The 21,286-nt window shown below is 37.0% G+C and overlaps 1 protein-coding gene across 4 annotated transcripts in view; it reads left to right on the forward strand.

Annotated features, from left to right (window-relative positions):
- Positions 1-21,286, forward strand: part of LOC131551753 (exportin-5) — a 152,718-nt gene that overhangs the window by 105,715 nt on the left and 25,717 nt on the right. For all 4 annotated transcript variants that reach the window (XM_058794855.1, XM_058794853.1, XM_058794852.1 and 1 more), the window contains 2 exons: positions 3,655-3,758; positions 3,842-3,901. In XM_058794855.1, the coding sequence (XP_058650838.1) occupies positions 3,655-3,758; positions 3,842-3,901 (164 nt within the window). The remainder of the gene's footprint in view (positions 1-3,654; positions 3,759-3,841; positions 3,902-21,286) is intronic.

Genomic DNA, 21,286 nt, shown 5'->3' on the forward strand with positions numbered 1-21,286 from the left:
TATTAGATTTGTTTGCCCCTCTGTGCCCACATACTGTATTTTGATGCAGCCACTTAAAATTGCTGCTGTCACCCCTGTACCAAAAACTAACATGGACTTTGATAACCTGAATAATTTTCGTCCCATCTCTAATCTTCCATTCCTTGCCAAAAGTTTTGAACAAACAGTGGCTTCTCAATTGCTTTCTCATCTTTCTTCTAATTATCTTTTTGAGCCACTTATTGTGCTTATTGGTTCACCTCACCAGTTGCACAAAGCTGAGTCCGTAACCTTAAGTATGGATGTCTCTACTTTAGTTTCAAACTAAACATTACAGTCTGCTTTACCCGAAAAATTCCCATATGATAGACTTCATCTTTTTCGACGGGGGAAAAAGTCGCAGGGATTCACCTCCTTCGGCCATCATCCTACACACATGTGACTCTCACTGACTGCTCGCACCAGCCGGAGGGGGAGGGGCCGTGTGACTCGTTACGCTCTTCACTGCTCACAACTGAGGGAGTCCTGCACTTTCCGTCTTTGACGACACATAAAAAACTGCGCATACCGCAGGAACGGTATAACGGAAAATTTTACTGGTTGTGAATTTTCCAAACCGCGGTATACCTTGAAATCGGTTATCATCCCATGTCTAGCTGTAGAAGTATTGTTCATTCTTAGTTCATGTTAACTAATGCAGTTAAGTAATGTTAACTAATGAACCTTATTGTAAAGTGTTACCAATATATTTGTTAATTTCTTCTTCTACCATGTCTATACCAAGTATAGAGTCCTACTAGTGCTGCTACTTAAAAAAATAGGAACAGACCTTCTGATCAATGACAGGAGGGTCATTCCTGGGATTCTGTAACATTTCAACATGTTTTTCCACTTCTAAATACCCCACATCATTAGGCACATATCAAACCTCCCAAAAATATTCAGCATATTTTAATATATCATGTTCAAAATATCGGGATTGGTTTAAAAAGGATTTTACACAGAAATTGTTATAAAACAAACATCTACCTACTGCTCATGCGTCCCTGATAACAATTTAATGATAACATTTATCATAATTTTCACATTTTTATAGGACTGAAGCTAAAAATACACACATTGTGTGTCTACAGTCTCTTTATTTTTGTAAAAAATATTTTTAATTTAAAATTTTAACTAAAAACACAATTTTTTAGTTTTAGCCCTTAACATGTCAGATGGTAATCAGCAAGAAATACTTTTGTTTTTGTTTTGTTTTTTAAAAGAAAAAAAAAAGAAATACTTTTGTTCTTAATTGTCATCCCTATATTTTTCTAAAAATATTAATGTGACAAGGTGTAATGGGGTTGAAGACTGTAACACATTTGAAGGGATACATTGCCTTAAATTTAAATTTTTGGTTTTGTTTCTCTCTCATGTTGTCCCGTTGTTTCTGGGTCAACATATCTGCATGGCCAACATTGTCTTTCTGCTGCAAATGTGGGCACAATATCTGATGTATGATGCTTGTCCACGTTTAAGTGGACATATTATGTCAAAAATTCTATTTAAAACAAAAATATGAGTTGTCATGATTTTGGAGTATATATATTTACTGAAACCATAACTATTTTATATTCATTAAAATTATTAATAAATGAAGCAAATAACTCAACCCTGTCACAAGTTTACAACCCTGTAACAATGAGAAATACATATATTTGTGATGGGGTTGAGTGTGACGGGGTTGTGGCCACTGCTGCTAACATAGGAGAGTAGACCATATATGGCAGCAATAAACTAAACACATTGTATATACTTATGAATGAAAATAAAATGTTGTAAAAGTAATAATTTTCCATCCTAATTTTATATGACGGGGTTGAGTTGTTAAGCTTGACAGTACCCTCCCTGACCATAACATGCCTCAAAAATATGAATAAAAAGTATGATACCACTAACCATTTTCTGCACCACTATTAAAGAGACCTGAATGAAGTCACATATGAGTGGAGACTAAATTATTATGGGCGAAGAATGGTTAGTGTGACGGGGTTGAGTTCAGACTGAGAGACATAACTTTACAGTCTGTTTTTTTTTAGAAAATATTTAGCTTTTTTTTTAGAAAATATTTTTTACAAGAAAGAACACAAGTAAATGCTTACATTGTTGCCGAAAATCACAGACACTATGCACATTTTGTTATTAATTTTCTAAGTACAAACTCAGGGACATTAAAAAAATGATTGGTTCAAGATAGATTACTTAAGACATTATTTTATGCTAAAAATATAAAAATGCAGTAATTATTTTTATTAATTATAATGGGCATCCCAAAGTATTTTGAAAAGCTTCTAACAATTCATTTTGGTGAACCGCCACTTTAGAAACTCTAGGGGACTGAAATATTACTGAATCCCAGGAATGACCCAGAAATTAACCTTCCTATTGATATTTGACTCCTTAGTTTTTTTTTTTTTAAACCTTTGTAATGCCATTTTTCTAACTTTATTAAATGTATGTCATCTTTTATGCCAAAAAAATTAGATTTATAAACTTTTATCAAAAAATTTTAACTAAACAATAAATTAAACGAAAATAATAAGATATAACAGAAGAATAAGTTTCCAGTCAAATGAAATCAGCATCAACGATTCATATTTGCATGGCACAGAAGAGCACAAATGTGGCATTAAGCAATATTTACAGAATTTAAGAAATTTTTGACAAGACTCAGAGGAGGCATTAATGCATCTCATAATAACAATGTTATGAGATTGTTTTAAATATATAAATTTCAATGAATTAAATGACTCAATTTATACTTTAAAAATGATTTCATTTAGGAACGAAGCAAGTGACTCTCTTTCATTGAATCATTGACTCACTAGATTTGTTCAAAAGCAAAGATTCATGCATAAACAAAACAGCGCTGTGTCAAAGACTTGTGCAGAGGCTCAGCTGTGACTTTGTTTTTTAACTATATTTTTGTTGACGAAATAGAGCAAAATAGACAACAGTGTTCCTAAAATGTAAGTCACTTAATATTAACTTTTGTATAAAATCAAAAACTGTTGTATAAATTCAATTTCACATTTGCAAACTCTCATTAAAAAGCTGTTACCCTCCGTTCGTCGCTATCTCACAAACTTCTATTTTAATGAATGAAGCTCTCTACACTGCACACTTAATATATTATTTACATCTCTCTACACTTTGTTTGTTACAATGAATGACAACAACTGCAGTCTGCTTTCACGGACTGTGCTGTGAGGAGCAGGACGTGCAGCGATAGAGAAGCATGGCAAAAGATGGCATTGTGCAGCGAACCATAAACACGTTTATATGCAGAACTGGGATCGCTTTTGTAGTCTTTTGAATGAATAAAATATAGAAATCACTTTAATTTCCAAATAGTTGGAAATGAAACGCCATCCCCCCTCGAAATTCACTCCCCGGACTCCGTCCCCCCCCCATTTCCAGCCCTGCTGACCACACCACATAATTTTGGTGGTAGTGATACCAATTGGTCAAAAGTGATAAGCAATTGCACATTACACGTGATGTTTTATGTTTTAATTGGTCGGATGCTCCCTGCCATGTTTGCTTACCTTCTTGTTTTGCCTCTGTTGTGCTTGGCCCCTTAATTACTGCTTGCAGATATATTTTATTTTATTGTTGTTGTTCATATTTTAGTGCTCAGGAGGAGGATGAGGCCTACGAAGAGAACCATGTAACTCAGGAAGTGGTGGAAGAGCAGCTGTTGCGGCTGGTCACACGAGAAGTCATGGACCTTCTAAGTAAGTTTCCCTCATGCATGTGAAGTTTTTCAAGTTTGATTCAATTTTTTATACAAAAGAAAAAACTGTTAACATGTCTCCAGGTGTGACTTGCATTACAAGAAAATGTCCAGAGCTATCTGCAAACAAAGAGGAAGTAGATGGTGAGTCTCTTCCATGTCGTCTTGTTCTTTTTTGCTGAAGACAGTTCTTTTTCAAACAGGGCTAAGGTCAGTGGTACAGTACAGTGGTAGCAGTGCTGTGGACTGACTGGTATGTCAATTTTAAATATTTAGCTCTAGAGGTACAATAAAAAGGAGAGGGAGAAGTGCAATAAAAATGTCTATCTTAAACTTGTCTTTATTGAAAATGGGGGCTGGCTAAAATAGTAGGTTTTACAGAGGTCACAGCTACAGGGATTAAAGTTTTCCGTTGCTACAACGGATTTCCATCAATTGAAAAAAAATGAGGGGAAAAGAAACATGTTGTGCATTGTTGTTGTTGTTGTTGTTGTTCTGCTGGCACACCAAAAATCATCCCCGCCACAGCCACAGCTTCTCACTGACAACATAGTAACGCCGCTCGCATCATTCTTAGTCGGGTTATTAGCAGAGAACACAGAGCAGAACTTGAATTTCGGCGCGGGATTGCAGCTATTTATAATAATTCTACTCATTCCAGCAGGTTCCGTGCTTATAACGCAATGACAGATGACGGAACGTATCATTTGCACGTGCTTTTGAGTCTTGAGAACTCACTCATGCACTCTCATTTTCTGTGCGCCCACAGATCGCGATGAGAGTGACAGCTTTTAATAATTATTAAAGGAGTTTGCAAATGTGGTATTGATTTTAATATAACAGTTCAAACAAGTACTGCCTGATTTTGCTCTGTTTCATCAACGAAAATAGTTCCAAATAAAGTAACAGCTCAGCCGCTGCGCATCTCTAAAAGCAAACGCTTTTAAAAGCAGCGATTCATTCATGAATGAATCAGCCATTCGAATGAATTCAGTGATAAAATCAGTGACTTGCCGCCACTTGCTGGCGGATTTAGTTTTATTTTTAGCGTATAATTTCAGTTATTTAAATCATTTAATATTTTCTGTATTCAAAATTTATGAATTTAATTGCACTCATGCCACCTCTGAGTCTCATTTAAACGTCTGAAAATGTACCTACAAGCCACTTTTATGTTCTTCTGTGCCACCTCTGTAGTACAAATAATTTTTTTATTAATACTAATTTCATGTGATTGGCAACTGATTAGTCTTATTCTACTTCTTATTATATTGTTTTAAATATAAATTTTAAAAAGCTTATAAACATAAATTTTAGAATTTGACATAGATGAAAATGATGCCATTACAAAGGTAAAAAGAAAATACCCCTATAAGTCACTTTAAGGAGTCAAATGTCACCTCATATTAGGAAGACTAATTTTTTATCAGAATTTTTGATTATTGATCAGAAGGTGCTCCTAAATTTATTAAATTAGGAGGACAAGCGCTCCTAAAAAGAAAAGTAAGCATAGAGCCCTTTGTAACAGTATATTAGATCTGTGCATGAGGTCTTAAAGAGACAGCAGCCTAAATAAACCTGCTGCTGTCTTTCATTATACAGTGAAGACTTTTTTCTTTCAATCCAGTGTTATTTTACTGTAAAATCCAGTGTTATTTTACAGTTGAATAGATTATAGTTAGATCTAACTGAAAAAATTAAAGTACTGTTAATTTAATTTGTATCTTGTTTGTACTATTGATTGTCATTAATTTATTTGTTCTTATTTTATAATTTACTATTTACTTGTCTTTTTTTAGTTAAAATAAATTAAATTCTGAGTGCACGTGATTCTTGGATGGGGAGGGGGCGTGGTCCATGGGAAATAGCCCTGCTACCACAGCTGGAATAAATCCTATAGGAAACACTGCATACATTTAATATGTGCATTTAAAACAAAAAATGCAAATTTACAAAGGTAAAAAGAAAATGCCCCTGTCAAATGTTACCTCGTATTAGGAAGGCAAATTTTTTATCAGAATTTTGTATTATTGATTAGAAGGTGCTCCTAAATTTTTTTTTTAATTAGGAGGGCAAGCGCTCCTAATTACAAGAAAATAACTGCTCTTAAACTGGGTGTGTGACAGGTATGGCTGTGGAATGGGGTTTAGCCGAGGAAAAATTTTCAGTCAAAAGTTTTTTGTTTTTTTTGCTTTAACCCCTGCAGCTAATGAAGTTAGACTCTAGAGGTGTAATTTTGAGCGAGAAAAAGTTTATTTGCATAATCAGGGTGGGCTATCAGATTTTAGTATAGCCCCTGTTCCTCTCCTTTTAAAGGAGCCAGTTGAGGTGGTGCCTCCCTCCGGTGGAGATGTTCCGGGCATGTCCAACCTGGGAAAAAAACCTGGGGCAAACCCAGGATATGCTGGAGGGATTATATCTATCGGCTGCCCTGAGAACGCCTTGGGATCCCCCAGGATGAGCTGGAGGAAGTGGCCAGGGAAAAGGACGTATGGGTGTTCTTACTCGGCCTGTTGCCACTGTGACCCAGTCCTGGATAAGATTTGGATTAAGTGACTGGTCGTACTGATTTTCCAGTAAACTGGCCAGAGATATTAATAATCCTAATACTCACCCAACACACTTTTAACTCTTTTCCTGCAGTTGATGGACTTTTCTGCAGTTTATGAAACAACACTTTCTACCATTGACAGAATTTTCCAATATTATCTGTCTGCAATACCGGAGGCCGCACTTCTAGGACCCTAGTTTTTTGTGACAGCGCCACCTACCGAGCCGGAGAACCGCAGTCCCAGGAACGCATTTCCAGGACCCTAGTTTTGGAGGACCGAAAAAAGTTCCACTAAGGCAGTATTTCCACCCAGTTTTAACTACATTAGAATTTTAGAGTTTTTTTAAAAGTTTTATTACACCCAAATACTACTTTCTTTATTACAATTAAACATGGTTCCTAGGAATGTTGAGTAATTATTGGGTCTAAGTAGCATAATATAATAACTCAAGTAAAATAAACAAGGAATCATGGTATAGTCTTTTCAGTCACTATATCAACCACATTTTCAAGTACAGAGGGAAGACACAAGGATGACTCTGGGGGTAGATTTAAGATTGTGTATATTTTATAATATAATATATTACAACAGTTGAACTTGAACACACACACAAACTAATTTGTTCATGACGTGAACCACATAGAAAGAACTTCATGGACGACGTCTTCACTGACTCTTAAGAGAGAGAAAGAGAGAGAAGTGAATGAAATAAGGAACATTTAGTTGAACATGTTCTACTCTCTAATTTTAAATTTCATATTTAAAAGATCTTAGTTACCACAGAGCGCTAGGCCTGTCGCGATAGTCGGTATATCGACTTATCGCACGATATATGGAAATGAGCGCAATCATTTTTGGTGCCGCGATATATTGCGACTGATCATTTTTTTAATAATTAAAAATAATGATTATATAAAAATTTTTACATAAAAATTAATATCACCAACATTTTAGTCGATCGCGCTGCCTCTGTCATCTCGTCTGCTCTCTGTAGTGGAGGCGGGGTTTAGGCAGCGTCTCCCCCACACACACGCACACAGAGCGGACAGCGACAGGCGAAGAGAATTCGTGAACCCACTGCGTTATAAAGTGTTTCGTGACAACTACAGCCAGTTAGGAAGAACAAGTCCCAATGGACTTGGTTTCAAAGCCGCAATCTTCAGCTCCGGTATAGGGAACATTTTGGCTTTAAGCCGAATGAGAGAGGAGAGCCAATTAACGTGAATGAGCCGGTATTTGTTTTATTTATTTAGCATGTATTTTTTTCACTTTCCGGTTCCAATGTCTAAATATTCTTAAGAATAAAATGTTCTTTGTTCTTTGAAAGAGTGTACTTGCATTATTATGCTATTATATTGTCATACTGTAATTTACATAATAAGTGAAATAAAATTGTCTTAAAATGACAATAATATCGTTTATCACAATTAATTTTGGTGCAATATATCGCACAACAAAAAGTAGTTATCGTGACAGCCCTACAGAGCACACACACATATACAATCCAAAAATAATTATATCAATCTTCATACCAATTAATGTTCATAATACTATTATTGCATAGCTACTGTTCAAAGATTTGGAAAAAATGTCAATAAAGCCCATCTGAACTGAGAAAAAAATTAATAGAGAGAGATGCAAGAAATCTGAATAGAAATAACATATTATTGACATGACTTTAAATATTTAAAGCACACGTTGTGATGTATGCAGCAGCACTACCTGCCACCTGGATGCTCTCACCTCTTTTTGCAATTGTTTCTCTATCACCCTATTCAATTCTTCCACTTCACTGAAATAGTTAATGGAGAACATAATCACTGCTAGGTTAACAGAAATACTGTTAACGCTTAAAAAAAAAAAAAAAGGATACATTGGGCATTGTGTAAAAACAATTCCAATATTTGACCAATTTATTTATTTATCTTTTGTCATACTATTGCCTGCCCTGAAAGCCCTTCATATAGAGTACAGTACACAGTAAATGACACAATCTAACACGTGGTATTTTAACAGTAAATTATTTTGATGGCCTCTCTGTTATGTCTGACTATTAAAATGTCATATGTCTCTACCAACATTATAAAACCATGTCAAAATGAAGAGACGTACTCATAACATGTATTGTGGGGTAACGTTAAACAGGCTGACTGTGAGCATGTGACTGTTAAAACATTAAGATTATTTTAACTTAATTAAAATGGAAAAACAATGAGTAATTAACAAGCTTTCACAAGGAACGTGCTACAGTTTATTGTGCTGTTAATAATTCAACACAAGCTTATCATGCTAACAGTTCATTTTACAGCATTAGAGGCTAATATATGATGGCTGTGAATTCAAGACTATTTAGCAAATCACGATCACTTCGGCTACGTTAACTTTCCAATGAAATGCATCACAATTGTTTTTAATTGTTAAACAAATAAAAATGTATTCACATTTGATACTCACACTCTGACTGTCATCCATCTTCGCTGGTCCTCTAATTCGGTAGGTGGCGTTGTCACTAAAAACCTAGGGTCCTAGAAATGCGGTCCTAGGACTGCGTTCCTGAAAATGCAGCCTCCGGTTTTGCAGGCAGATGCTACTCCAATTTTCTAGCTTTCCGTGTTTTCACTGTTATATGGTAGGGTGCGCTATTATGCATCTTCTGAAAAAGTACAGAATCTCTGGATCAAAACACAGGCAAAGAATAAGCAGAAACAATCACTAACATATTTAAGTAGATGCATTAAAATAACGCGATCGTCAAGCATTAAGCAGCATATAAATCAGAACTGCCTAACGTTAATGAAATGTGATAAAATAAAATGTTAACCCAGGCAGTAGTATAGGACTGTGCATCTTTTGGGAGTGTCGATGGGAGCAATCTGTTCTATCTATGTTTTGATGGAAGTTCTGAATCTGATCTGGATGTAGTCTTTGACAAAATAATGATTTTTCTCAGCTTTTCTCAACCCACATTCAAGTGTTGATAAAAGTAATGCAAGAGGCTAGAATAAAATGCGGTATTTGTTTAAAACCAGACACTGTTCTTTCTTCTGACATACTGCATGTTTATGTTCATTCAACAAATTATTATTTTTATTTCAACATGCCTTCTGATGTTCATTCTTGTTTATTTTGTGCTGTAACTAGAAGTAAAGAGGAAAAGATTATTGATTCACATTCCACTTGAACTGAGGCGGATACAGTGATCTGTCACACCTCTTTAAAAGAGATTTATTGTTTGAATATCACGATCAAATTTACAGAATTTAAAACCTGAGACTTTGTAATTAAAGTAAAAATTCACAACGCTTATTGTGATTATTGGGTGGCTGGCACTCTACAAAATAATCAATGGACTTATAAATATTATAAGCATTTACAGTCAATAAAATTCCAATATTCGAAATAGTCAAGTAACGTTGTTTACCTTGAGAAAGAACAACAATATAACTTAAGCTAACTGAGTTGGAGCCCACTTTAACCTTTAGAACATTTTTATTGCTTTTTAATGTTAAGTACATGTGAAGAGTTCAGAACTCACACACTGTTTTCTGTGTATGCACAAAGCGCCCACAGAGAGCAGTGTCTCAGACAGTACACCATTACCGAACTGAGTTCACTTTGTCTTATCATACAGTGGGGCAAAAAAGTATTTAGTCAGCCACCAATTGTGCAAGTTCTCCCACTTAAAAAGATGAGAGAGGCCTGTAATTTTCATCATAGGTATACCTCAACTATGAGAGACAAAATGAGGAAAAAAAATCCAGAAAATCACATTGTAGGATTTTTAAAGAATTTATTTGCAAATTATGGTGGAAAATAAGTATTTGGTCAATAACAAAATTTCATCTCAATACTTTGTTATATACCCTTTGTTGGCAATGACAGAGGTCAAACGTTTTCTGTAAGTCTTCACACACTGTTGCTGGTATTTTGGCCCATTCCTCCATGCAGATCTCCTCTAGAGCAGTAATGTTTTGGGGCTGTCGCTGGGCAACACGGACTTTCAACTCTCTCCAAAGATTTTCGATGAAGTTGAGATCTGGAGACTGGCTAGGCCACTCCAGGACCTTGAAATGCTTCTTACGAAGCCACTCCTTCGTTGCCCGGACGGTGTGTTTGGGATCATTGTCATGCTGAAAGACCCAGCCACGTTTCATCTTCAATGCCCTTGCTGATGGAAGGAGGTTTTCATTCAAAATCTCACGATACATGGCCCCATTCATTCTTTCGTTTACACGGATCAGTCGTCCTGGTCCCTTTGCAGAAAAACAGCCCCAAAGCATGATGTTTCCACCCCTATGCTTCACAGTAGGTGTGGTGTTCTTTGGATGCAACTCAGCATTCTTTCTCCTCCAAACACGACAAGTTGAGTTTTTACCAAAAAGTTCTATTTTGGTTTCATCTGATTCTCCCAATCCTCTTCTGGATCATCCAAATGCTCTCTAGCAAACTTCAGACAGGCCCGGACATGTACTGGCTTAAGCAGGGGGACACGTCTGGCACTGCAGGATTTGAGAGCCCTTAGCGGCGCAGTGTGTTACCTTTGTTACTTTGGTCCCAGCTCTCTGCAGGTCATTCACTAGGTCCCCCCGTGTGGTTCTGGGATTTTTGCTCACAGTTCTTGTGATCATTTTGACCCCAAGGGGTGAGATCTTGCATGGAGCCCCAGATCGAGGGAGATTATCAGTGGTCTTGTATGTCTTCCATTCTCTAATTATTGCTCCCACAGTTGATTTCTTCACACCAAGCTGCTTACCTATTGCAGATTCAGTCTTCCCAGCCTGGTGCAGGTCTACAATTTTGTTTCTTGTGTCTTTTGACAGCTCTTTGGTCTTGGCCATGGTGGAGTTTGGAGTTGGACTGTTTGAGGTTGTGGACAGGTGTCTTTTATACTGATAATGAGTTCAAACAGATGCCATTAATACAGGTAACGAGTGGAGGACAGAGGAGCCTCTTAAAGAAGTTGTTACAGGTCTGTGAGAGCCAGAAATCTTGCTTGTTTGTAGGTGACCAAATACTTATTTTACCGAGGAATTTACCAATTAATTATTTAAAAATCCTACAATGTGATTTTCTGGATTTTTTTTTCTTTCTCATTTTGTCTCTCATAGTTGAGGTATACCTATGATGAAAATTACAGGCCTCTCTCATCTTTTTAAGTGGGAGAACTTGCACAATTGGTGGCTGACTAAATACTTTTTTGCCCCACTGTACTTGAATGGACAATTGCACACGATACACTTTGGCGAGTATGCTCTTAAGTGCAGTCTTAACTGAATTAAAATAAGTTTTAAAGTGTCCCTGTTATGGATTTTTGAAAATTACCTTTCATGCAGTGTGTAACAGCTCTAAGTGAATGAAAACATCCTGCAAAGTTTTAAATCTGAAAGTGCACCATATATAAAGTTATTGTCTCTCAAAAGAGTCGACTCTGAATCATTGAAACGAGTCATTTTTAAAATGAATCCCAGACCGTTTCCTGTTGACATCAACATGAAACATTAGCATATTGCCTGCCCACTTTGCAGACCTGGGAAAACTTGATTTTCGCATTGGTCTGAATGAAAATGCAAATTCATTCTTTGCCACTAGGTGCCGCTTTTGGAGCGTTAAAAATAGATGTTTCCCCGGTAACAAAGCAGCACTGCGCTCACAAACACTGCTTTAAATGAAATCGACCAATCGGACCAATCACCGCAGATTAGCGTACGCAAAGTCAAGTCAAGTCACCTTTATTTATATAGCGCTTTTAACAATACAGATTGTGTCAAAGCACTTAACAGTATCAAATTAGAGGATAGAGTGTCAGTAATGTATAATGATAAGATTAAACACTCAATTTTCAATTTTCAGTTAAAGGCATTTCATTATTGAATTCAGAGATGTCATTGTCTAGCTCAGTTTAGTTTAAATATTATCTGTGCAATCAAATCGGCGATAACCGCTAGAAATTAAGTGTCCCCAACTGAGCGGGGGGCCAGTTCTCCTCTGACCAGACGAAACCCGCAGTTCAAAAGTTTATATTTCTATTTTAATTTTGTTGCAATTTCTAACAATAGTAGTATTATGTAGTTAGGCATTTTATTATATTTTAGTTATTTTGTTATTTTTTTTAGTTTTATAGTATTCAATCGAGGTTTTCATTGGGGATATGTCTCTGGGGGTCATCTGGGTGTGCTGGTCTCCGCTGACGATCAGGGCTGTAGACATCATCTCTTGGTGCTGATCCACCATCTGACCGGATATAGACTGAGAAACAGAATAGGAAAGAAACAGACAAATATTAGCGTAGATGCCATTCTACTTACGATGTAACGAGTACATTGTGTGTTATGGGGAGTGTTCCCGGTTCCGGTTGATCTAATTAATGCAGCCTAACAATCCTTTAACGGATTTGAATAATAGAAGCGTATTAGTGTGTTATGTGATAGTGTGTAATGTCACTTCCGGTTGAGTGAACGCTGGCGTGTCTGTCTGCCGCTGCTCTCTGGCGTTTCGTTTCCCGATCTGGATTAAACTCTGTGGCTACTGTGAATTTTGCACCCTGTGTATTTTTACTCTTTGTGAACTTTTGCACCCTGTTTTATAGGACTTTAGAGTATACCGTTAACACACGCTGGCTGGCGTGTCTGACGCTGCTTTTTGCCCTGGCTTCGCTTCCCTCTCTGGATTAAACTCTGTGGACATCGTGCCTTTTTACTCCCGGTTTCTGTGGATTATATTTTATCAACGACTAAGCCGAATTTTTGGTGTTCCCTCGTAATCCTTTTCCTGTCCCTCATTGACCCATCGCGAGCCTTGATCCCCTCATTTCCCCCAGTTTGTTGTATATCGACCCGTGGGTAAGTTTCCACTTTCTCTCTGGTCTGTACCGGTTTACTCTGTTTTGGGTTTTAAAGGTCTGGGGCATTCTTATTCGGTCTGCCCTTTTCCTACCCAATAGGGTGGTTCTGGGTGGTTTTGTGTGGTGTTCGGGCTAACGCATTTTCTAACATGGTCATGTAGTAGGGACAGAAAAGATGCGTTGTTTTTGGCTTAGCGTTTTCTCCGTGCTGGTCGGTATTTTACTGTTTTTTCAATGTGCACGCCATATTGACTTCACTCGTTGTTTGGATCCTCACAAGTTTTTATCTACAATGGTTCTTTGCTACTCACCTGCTGAACTGGTTCAGTTGAACACATCGTCGCCTTTACCAGAAGGAATCTATAAACTCTGTCGCAGGTTGGGGATTGCCCGTCGCCGACACTATGTTCATCGCGGCTTACGTCGCAAATTTTGTACTGCCAGGTGTCCTCGTACCTTTGCTGATGATCAAATACCAGTGGTTTGGTCTCCTGTCCACTTCTCCCGTGCAAGGTTAGATACTGGAGTTAACTCTGGCAATCTTCTCTCTCTGGAATATTCACCAAAAAAAATACACCTTCCACCTAGACTCATCTCAGATCTTTCGCGGAGTGTGGACCGTCCTGTTAAATTTGGGCTAATAAATGTTAGATCGGTGTCCAACAAATCATTCATCTTAAATGACTTTTGCTCTACTCATGACTTGGATATTTTATTAATGACAGAAACATGGCTTAGTCTTGGTGATACTACAGCACTGATGGAACTCTCTCTACTCCTGACTATTCATTTTTTAACTCTCCTAGAACTGCTGGCCGTGGAGGTGGAATTGCAACAATTTTCAGGAACTGTTTTAAGTGCAAACGCTTGCCTGATGAAATTTTCCATAGTTTTGAGGTGCAGTTGTTCAAGGTTGATTTTTCCCTCGTCCTTGCTCTGTGCCCTGGTTTACAGACCTCCGAAATATAATAAGGACTTCATCCAAGAATTTTCCGACTTTTTGGCTTCTCTAGTATCACGTTCTGATAGTCTTTTAATTGTGGGTGATTTTAATATTCATGTCTGTTGTCACTCAAAACCTCTGGTCAAAGAGTTTTCATGTCTTATGGACTCCCTTAATTTTATACAATCTGTTACTGGACCTACACATCAGAAGGGTCACACGTTGGACCTAGTGTTTTCACATGGTTTTCCTGTGAATAATTTGGATTTATGTGATGCTGTTATCTCTGATCACTGTCCAGTTATTTTTGACTCTGTATTGTCATCTACTCTGCCTAAATCTTATCATCCTCCTCGTTATTTTAGATGTTTTAATTCCTCTACTGCCAAGTCCTTCAATGATGTGTATATATCTACCCTAATTCCAACTGCTGTGAATGTTCTATCCTCTAGTGTCCATCCTGATGAATTAGTTGAACTTCTTAATAGTACCTGCACTTCCACCTTGGACTCTGTTGCTCCCTTAAGGTTACAGAGATCCAAGCTGATGAAAAAAGCACAGCCATGGCTTCAGGGGTCCGTTCGTGCCATTAGACAAGAGTGTAGGCGTGCTGAGCGCAGTTGGAAGAAAAATAAACTTCAGATATCATACGAAATTTTCAGAGATTGTCTTAAACGGTATCAGAGTGCCGCTAAGGAAGCTCAGGGAAATACATGTCAGATATAATTGCACAAAATGCAGATAGGTCAAGATACTCTTCAATACAATTAATGCCTTTTTAAATCCTGTTCCTAGTGCTTCATTAGAATTCTCTACTGATTTGTGCGAACAGTTTTAAAACATTTTATCCATAAAGTCGAGGGTATCAGGTCTAACATACCATTTCAAAATTCTTTGCCTCTAGAAATGGTTTCTCATCGGAGCTCTCCATCTCATTTTCAACCCGTGTCACCTTCACAGCTATATGACATTGTTCTTAGTATGAAGCCCTCATTTTGTCACTCCGATGTTCTGCCTTCGCAGATTTTCAAAGAGGTTTTTCCAGCCTTAAGTCCAGTTGTTACTGCTAGTATCAACAACTCCTTAACAAATGGAATTGTACCAGCCTCTTTTAAACATGCTATAGTCCAACCACTGTTAAAAAAGCATCATCTTGATCAGCATAATCTGAATAATTATAGACCCATATCTAAATTATCTTTCATCTCAAAAGTTTTGGAAAAAGTTGTTTATTCACAAATTTCATCTTACTTGAGTACTTTTAATATTTTTGATAGATTTCAGTCTGGGTTTAGAGAATTTCATAGTACTGAATCTGCCCTGGTGAAGGTTACTAATGATATTTTACTTTCCCTTGACTCTGGTTCTTGCTGTATCTTAATCATGCTTGATTGAAGTGCAGCATTTGATACAATAGATCATGACATCCTTCTTCAAAGACTTGATCAAATAGTTGGTTTTCAGGGATCTGTACTGAGCTGGTTTGCTTCCTACCTTAAGGACAGATATTTTTCAGTGAATCTGGGAAACTATTTCTCATCTCAGGCTAAAATGTCCTACGGTGTTCCACAGGGCTCTATTCTGGGTCCTCTTCTTTTCTCCTTATATATGCTTCCACTTGGTTATATTTTTCAGAAACATAAATTATCATATCATCTCTATGCCGATGACACTCAACTTTATTTTCCTATTAAAAACAATAACTGTTCTATGTCAACTCTGTTTGCATGTCTTCAGGACATTAAAATCTGGATGGACTTAAATTTTTTACAGTTAAATAATGATAAAACTGAAATAATGGTGTTTGGTCCAACAGCTGTGTCCACTGGCATTGTCAAGCAGCTTGGCCCTCTGTCATCAAATGTACGTGATCATGTTAGAAACCTTGGTGTTGTCTTTGATCCTGTGTTGTCTTTTGATAAGCAGATTAGTACTGTTGTGAAAAGCAGTTTCTTTCAGTTAAGATCAATTGCTAGAATCAAGAAAATGCTTTCTATGAAGGACCTGCAAACTGTAATTCATGCGTTTATAACGTCAAGGTTAGATTGCTGTAACTCACTTTATCTGGGTCTGCCTAAATCATCTTTGAACCGACTGCAATTGGTCCAAAATGCGGCAGCCAGATTATTGACTGGCACCAGAAAACGTGAGCACATTACCCGGTTCTCGCCTCTCCACTGGCTCCCGGTTCAGTTTCGTGTTGATTTTAAGATTTTGCTTTTTGTTTTTAAGGCTTTACATGGTTATGCTCCTCAGTATATCTGTAATCTCCTCACTCCGCATTCCACCTCTAGATCTCTTTGGTCGTCTAGTCAATTTCTTCTTTCGGTTCCTCGTTCACATTTTAAAACGAAAGGCGACCGGGCTTTTGCTGTGGCAGCACCTAGGCTTTGGAACAGTCTTCCCCTCCACATTAGATCTACTCCTTCTCTTTCTTTGTTTAAATCTGCTTTGAAAACCCATTTTTATTCTGTATGTTTTAATTCTGTTTGAGGGTGTACAATTTTATTTGTCCCTTTGTTTGTCTTGATTGGGTATGTTTTTACCTTGTTTTATATTTGATGTACAGCACTTTGGTTGCAACTCCTGTTATTTTAAATGTGCTTTATAAATAAATAAACTAAACTAAACTTATGTGTAAGGCAGGCTAAAGAGATGGGTCTTTAATCTAGATTTAAACTGACAGAGTGTGTCTGCCTCCCGAACAGTGTTAGGTAGATTGTTCCAGAGTTTGGGTGCTAAATAGGAATAGGATCTGCTGCCCGCAGTCGATTTTGATATTCTAGGTATTATCAAACGTTTTGAGAACGCATTGGACGTGGAGGACTATAATGTGATAAGAGCTCGCTCAAGTACTGAGGAGCTAAACCATTCAGGGCTTTATAAGTAATTAACAAGATTTTAAAATCTATCCGATGTTTGATAGGGAGCCAGTGCAGTGTTGACAGAACCGGGCTAATATGGTCATATTTCCTGGTTCTAGTACCAGGAAAGGAGGGGTTTGGAATAATAAATCATTGAGCGAATCGTTTAGGAGTCGTTGAGCAAATAAGGTAAAAATAAATGCATATTATAAGAAAATTAAAGTGTTTTTTGACCTTGTGTGTTTGTTCTAAAAGAGTCAATGTAAAATTTTCTATAGGTAAAAATGCTATCCTTCCACCCAATGTGAAATACCTCTAGTTTTGTTTTCTTCCAGGTGCACTGCATTTTTCTGGATGCTCTTATAGCGGACAAATATGTTCTTTATACCATGGTGTCAGACTGTTCTCCTTTATCTTTACGATCAAAGGAGCTACTGTGTCTCCTAAGTGCTAGAAAATAAAGAGAGTCTATAGTTTCTGCTGTCTGGTATGGTGAGGAGTTTAGATAAATCAATAAGTGTACTTACAAAGTAAACTTTAGTGGTAGAAGTGAAATTTCTACCATATTGTAACAAGGAGTTGCTTTTGCAGTCTTGACTAAACAGAGCATACCAGAGACAAGATAATGATCTGAGATGTCATTGCTCTGCTGCAGAATTTCAATATCAATTCCATGTGACAATATTACATTTACATGTAAAGCGACTTACAAATGAGGACAATGGAAGCAATGAAAATCAACAAAAGAGCAATGATATGCAAGTGCTATAACAAGTCTCAGTTAGCGTAACGCAGTACACATAGCAAGGTTTTTTGTTTTGTTTTTTTTATTATATAATACATGAAAAGAAAACGTATAAAGAACAATATTAAATCTAAAGTATGATTATGTCAGAGACTGGGTTGTCTAACCCCAGTATAGTTTAGGATGTCTAAAATGCTAGTCCTAATGTTGTTGTTTTTTAAATCATTATCTATGTTATTGTTAACATTGCAACCAATTAAGACTGCAAACAGTATTAATTATAGAAAGAAAAATAAATAAATCGGCAGATTCTTTGATAAAATCTTTGTAGTGCCATGGTGGCCATTCATGTGATTTATCCCCCAAGCACTTATTAAAACAACTCTCGGAGGATAGAGGGGAAGATATGATCCATTGAGTCAACAGAAGATGATGCAAAATGACAGCAATGTTGAATTTAAACATGGCTTGTGAGGTTAAGAGAAAGAGAGATCAAAAAGTAAAGGGGGGCATGACCAGATTCTGTAATTGTTAAATAATTCACTTTTTTACTGAGGAGAGATTTTTATCTGTGAAAAGTAATAATTTCTTGAATAACAGTGGTACACGTGAAAAGAAAGAAAAACACCTTACTTTGCGGGGGAAAAATGCCTGGGGTCTACACACACCCTGTGGCTCATAAGTGTTGACATTGCAGTTGCCTTTCTAGAAGAAACCTGTGTGTTAGAATTAGCACAGGACTTTTACACAGTTAAGATCGCTGCCTAAAGAAAAACATTTTATCTTACCATTAAGAGTTCTCCTAAGTAACAGTAAAAGTTTTTAACTAAGAGTTTTCTCTTAAAACCTATTCAACAAGCTGCTGAGACAAACTTTTACTAAGGAGTAGAGAGAAGTCGAGTAAGAACCTTGTTGCTATGGATGATATCAGCATGCTTACCAACTATGCACACAGTGATTGGCTGATAGGGGAGGCATCTCTGTCAGAGATTTCATAGAAATATTGTAGAGCACAATATTATATTGACATTCAAATAAAGGTTTAAAAATAAAAATGTTAATTGCCACATTCAAATAAAGATTTTAAAATGCAGGCTAAGTGTCACTAATTAAACAAGTATATGCTCAGCTAATTGTCAGCCTCTTACACTAAACAATTAGTGAGTATGTATATAAACAGCCTTTTAGTTAGAGTAGAATTATCATGGCTGATAGTAAGACATGCAAACGTAAAAGAAAAGCCAACTGTGCGCAAGAACAGCTGTTACTTCTTGCCCAACTGGTTAATGAGAACAAGGATATAATCAAAGGAAAATTTGGAGTTGGGATAACCTCCAAGACCAAAGGTAATACCTTCTTAAAAGCTCATTATTGATTATCATTATACGTTCCGAGGCAGATTGCCAGCAACAGCCATTTTAGGATAGTTTGTGGCTCGGTCTTAGTGACTTTGGAATCCTCTACACTACTCCTAATGTTTCACAGATTGAGGAGCTAGTTTTAGTGCTAAAACGCTTTGTGAAATACTCTTGGAGCAAAAATTTATCTTGGAGTCCTAAATTTAGGACTGACACAACCATTATTTTTAAGCTTTTCTCCTAAATCGGCGAGTTATGAGCTATTTGTAGAATTAAGATGTTTCGTGAATACGGGCCTGGAAAGTAGGCACCTCATTTTCTTTTCTTTTTTTTTTCTTTTTTTTGTGATCAATTTTTATTTTTCCAAATCAACAAAACAACATCCACTCAAACAAACAACAGGGATGGGGGAACAACAGACACACCATCAACAATTTCAATTTCAGTTTGTAGTAAAAGGAACAAAACCGAATTCACATTGAGTCCATAGATTGACAACAGTTGGACATTCCCAAAACATGTGGAGAAAAGTACCTGCTGATACAGTGTTACAGATATGACAGTTGTAGGTCGATTGCAGTTTCATTTTAAACCTCTTGTAAGGAGTTATGTATGCTCTATGGATGACTTTGAAATGGATAAGACGTTGAGCTAAATTTTTAGAAGTTAAGATTAGATTAGACCACACCCTCTCCCAGTCGACCGATACATCAAAATCTGTTAATTCACGATTCCAGATAGATTTAATAGAAAGAGACTTTGCAGTGTGATAATTAGGTTTACTATATTTTAAAGAAACAGATGGCCGACCAGAGGGTGGTGCGTTCCAGTCCCATATAGGATGAGAGGAAATGCCCAGGGAACTCCATAGGCCTTGAGAAAAGACAAGAAAAAACTGAAAAAAGACAAAATATGATGATGCTGTTAAACAAAACTTAGTTCTTAGTTTTTGAAGTGAGCAGAGTCCCTGGTTATCATATAAGTCACCGCATGTGTTTCTGCCCAATGTAGGCCAAGAGGGCTGGACAAATAAAAAAATAAAAAAATTAAAGTTGTGCCATAAGGGTGTGTTGTTAAAAAATTTGAAAGGTCCTTCCATCATTCCACCCTTTTTAGAAAAAAAAAGTCCTTAGATGTAGTATTCTGGATCCTCCAAAGATCGATTACATTAAGTTCAGTGATTAAATTTATTCAATAACTTAGAGGATGGGTTAGCTGTAGTATCAGGGTGAGATTTATCCAGTGCAGGATTTAAAACAGCAGTAAAATTACCACCCATCACTAAAGGACAATCAATCCGCTCAAATAATATATTGGAAATATTTGTGAAAAATGCACTGTCTGCCTCATTCGGGCAGTAAATGGAGACCAGTGCTAACCTGTCATTATGTATTTTACAGTGAATAAAAACAAATCTACCTCCATCATCATTCCCGGTATGTTCAATAGTTAAATGTAACTTCCTATCGACTAAGATAAGCACCCACTTAGTTTTATTAGGAGCACAAGAGAAGGCTGCCAGATTGTAATACTTTGAAAACGTGCCACATCGCATTGTTTTAAATTAGACACTTTACGGTGCAAATATTCTAATATCCGGGTACGTTTAATAGGAGAATTTAGGCCATTCACATTCAGTGATAAGATATTCAGAACATGCATTGTGTACTCGCAATGCCAAGATTCTAAGTGAAGAGAAACAAAACCAGTGCCGTACTGCCAGTGACATGTAAAGATTAGTATGTATCCTAGATACCAATCCACCTAGATGCATAGTCCTTTCAAAAGAAAAGCAGAATGAATAAATGTATTGATGTCTGTTGAAGGGCATAGAAAAAAAACAAGGAATGACAAACAACTATGTATAAAAACCAAAGCAGACCACACATTACCAAGAGTGTAGGTCTGCATAAACAACAGAAACAAATGTTAATGAGTGACCAGTCCACTTCAACGCAAGACACATCCCCAAAAGGCCCACTGAGCCACAAGCATAGTGATTGAACCTGCTCTCCAACAGCCCGAAGAATAATAATAAAGAAAATAAATCATTATTATTTTACCAGTCAGCGGACGAACGTACAGGGCAGGGGCAAGATTCCAAAAAGAAATTAACAAGTGTCCATGGCCACCTTGTTATTGTCCTCTTCAGGGCAGTTAGGATCACTACAGACCTCATTGTTAATTTTCCCTCGTTGAGTTGAGAGGATGGAGACGATAGCCGAC

Source organism: Onychostoma macrolepis, chromosome 13 (assembly GCF_012432095.1).
Source record: "Onychostoma macrolepis isolate SWU-2019 chromosome 13, ASM1243209v1, whole genome shotgun sequence".
Classification (NCBI taxonomy): Eukaryota; Metazoa; Chordata; class Actinopteri; order Cypriniformes; family Cyprinidae; genus Onychostoma; species Onychostoma macrolepis.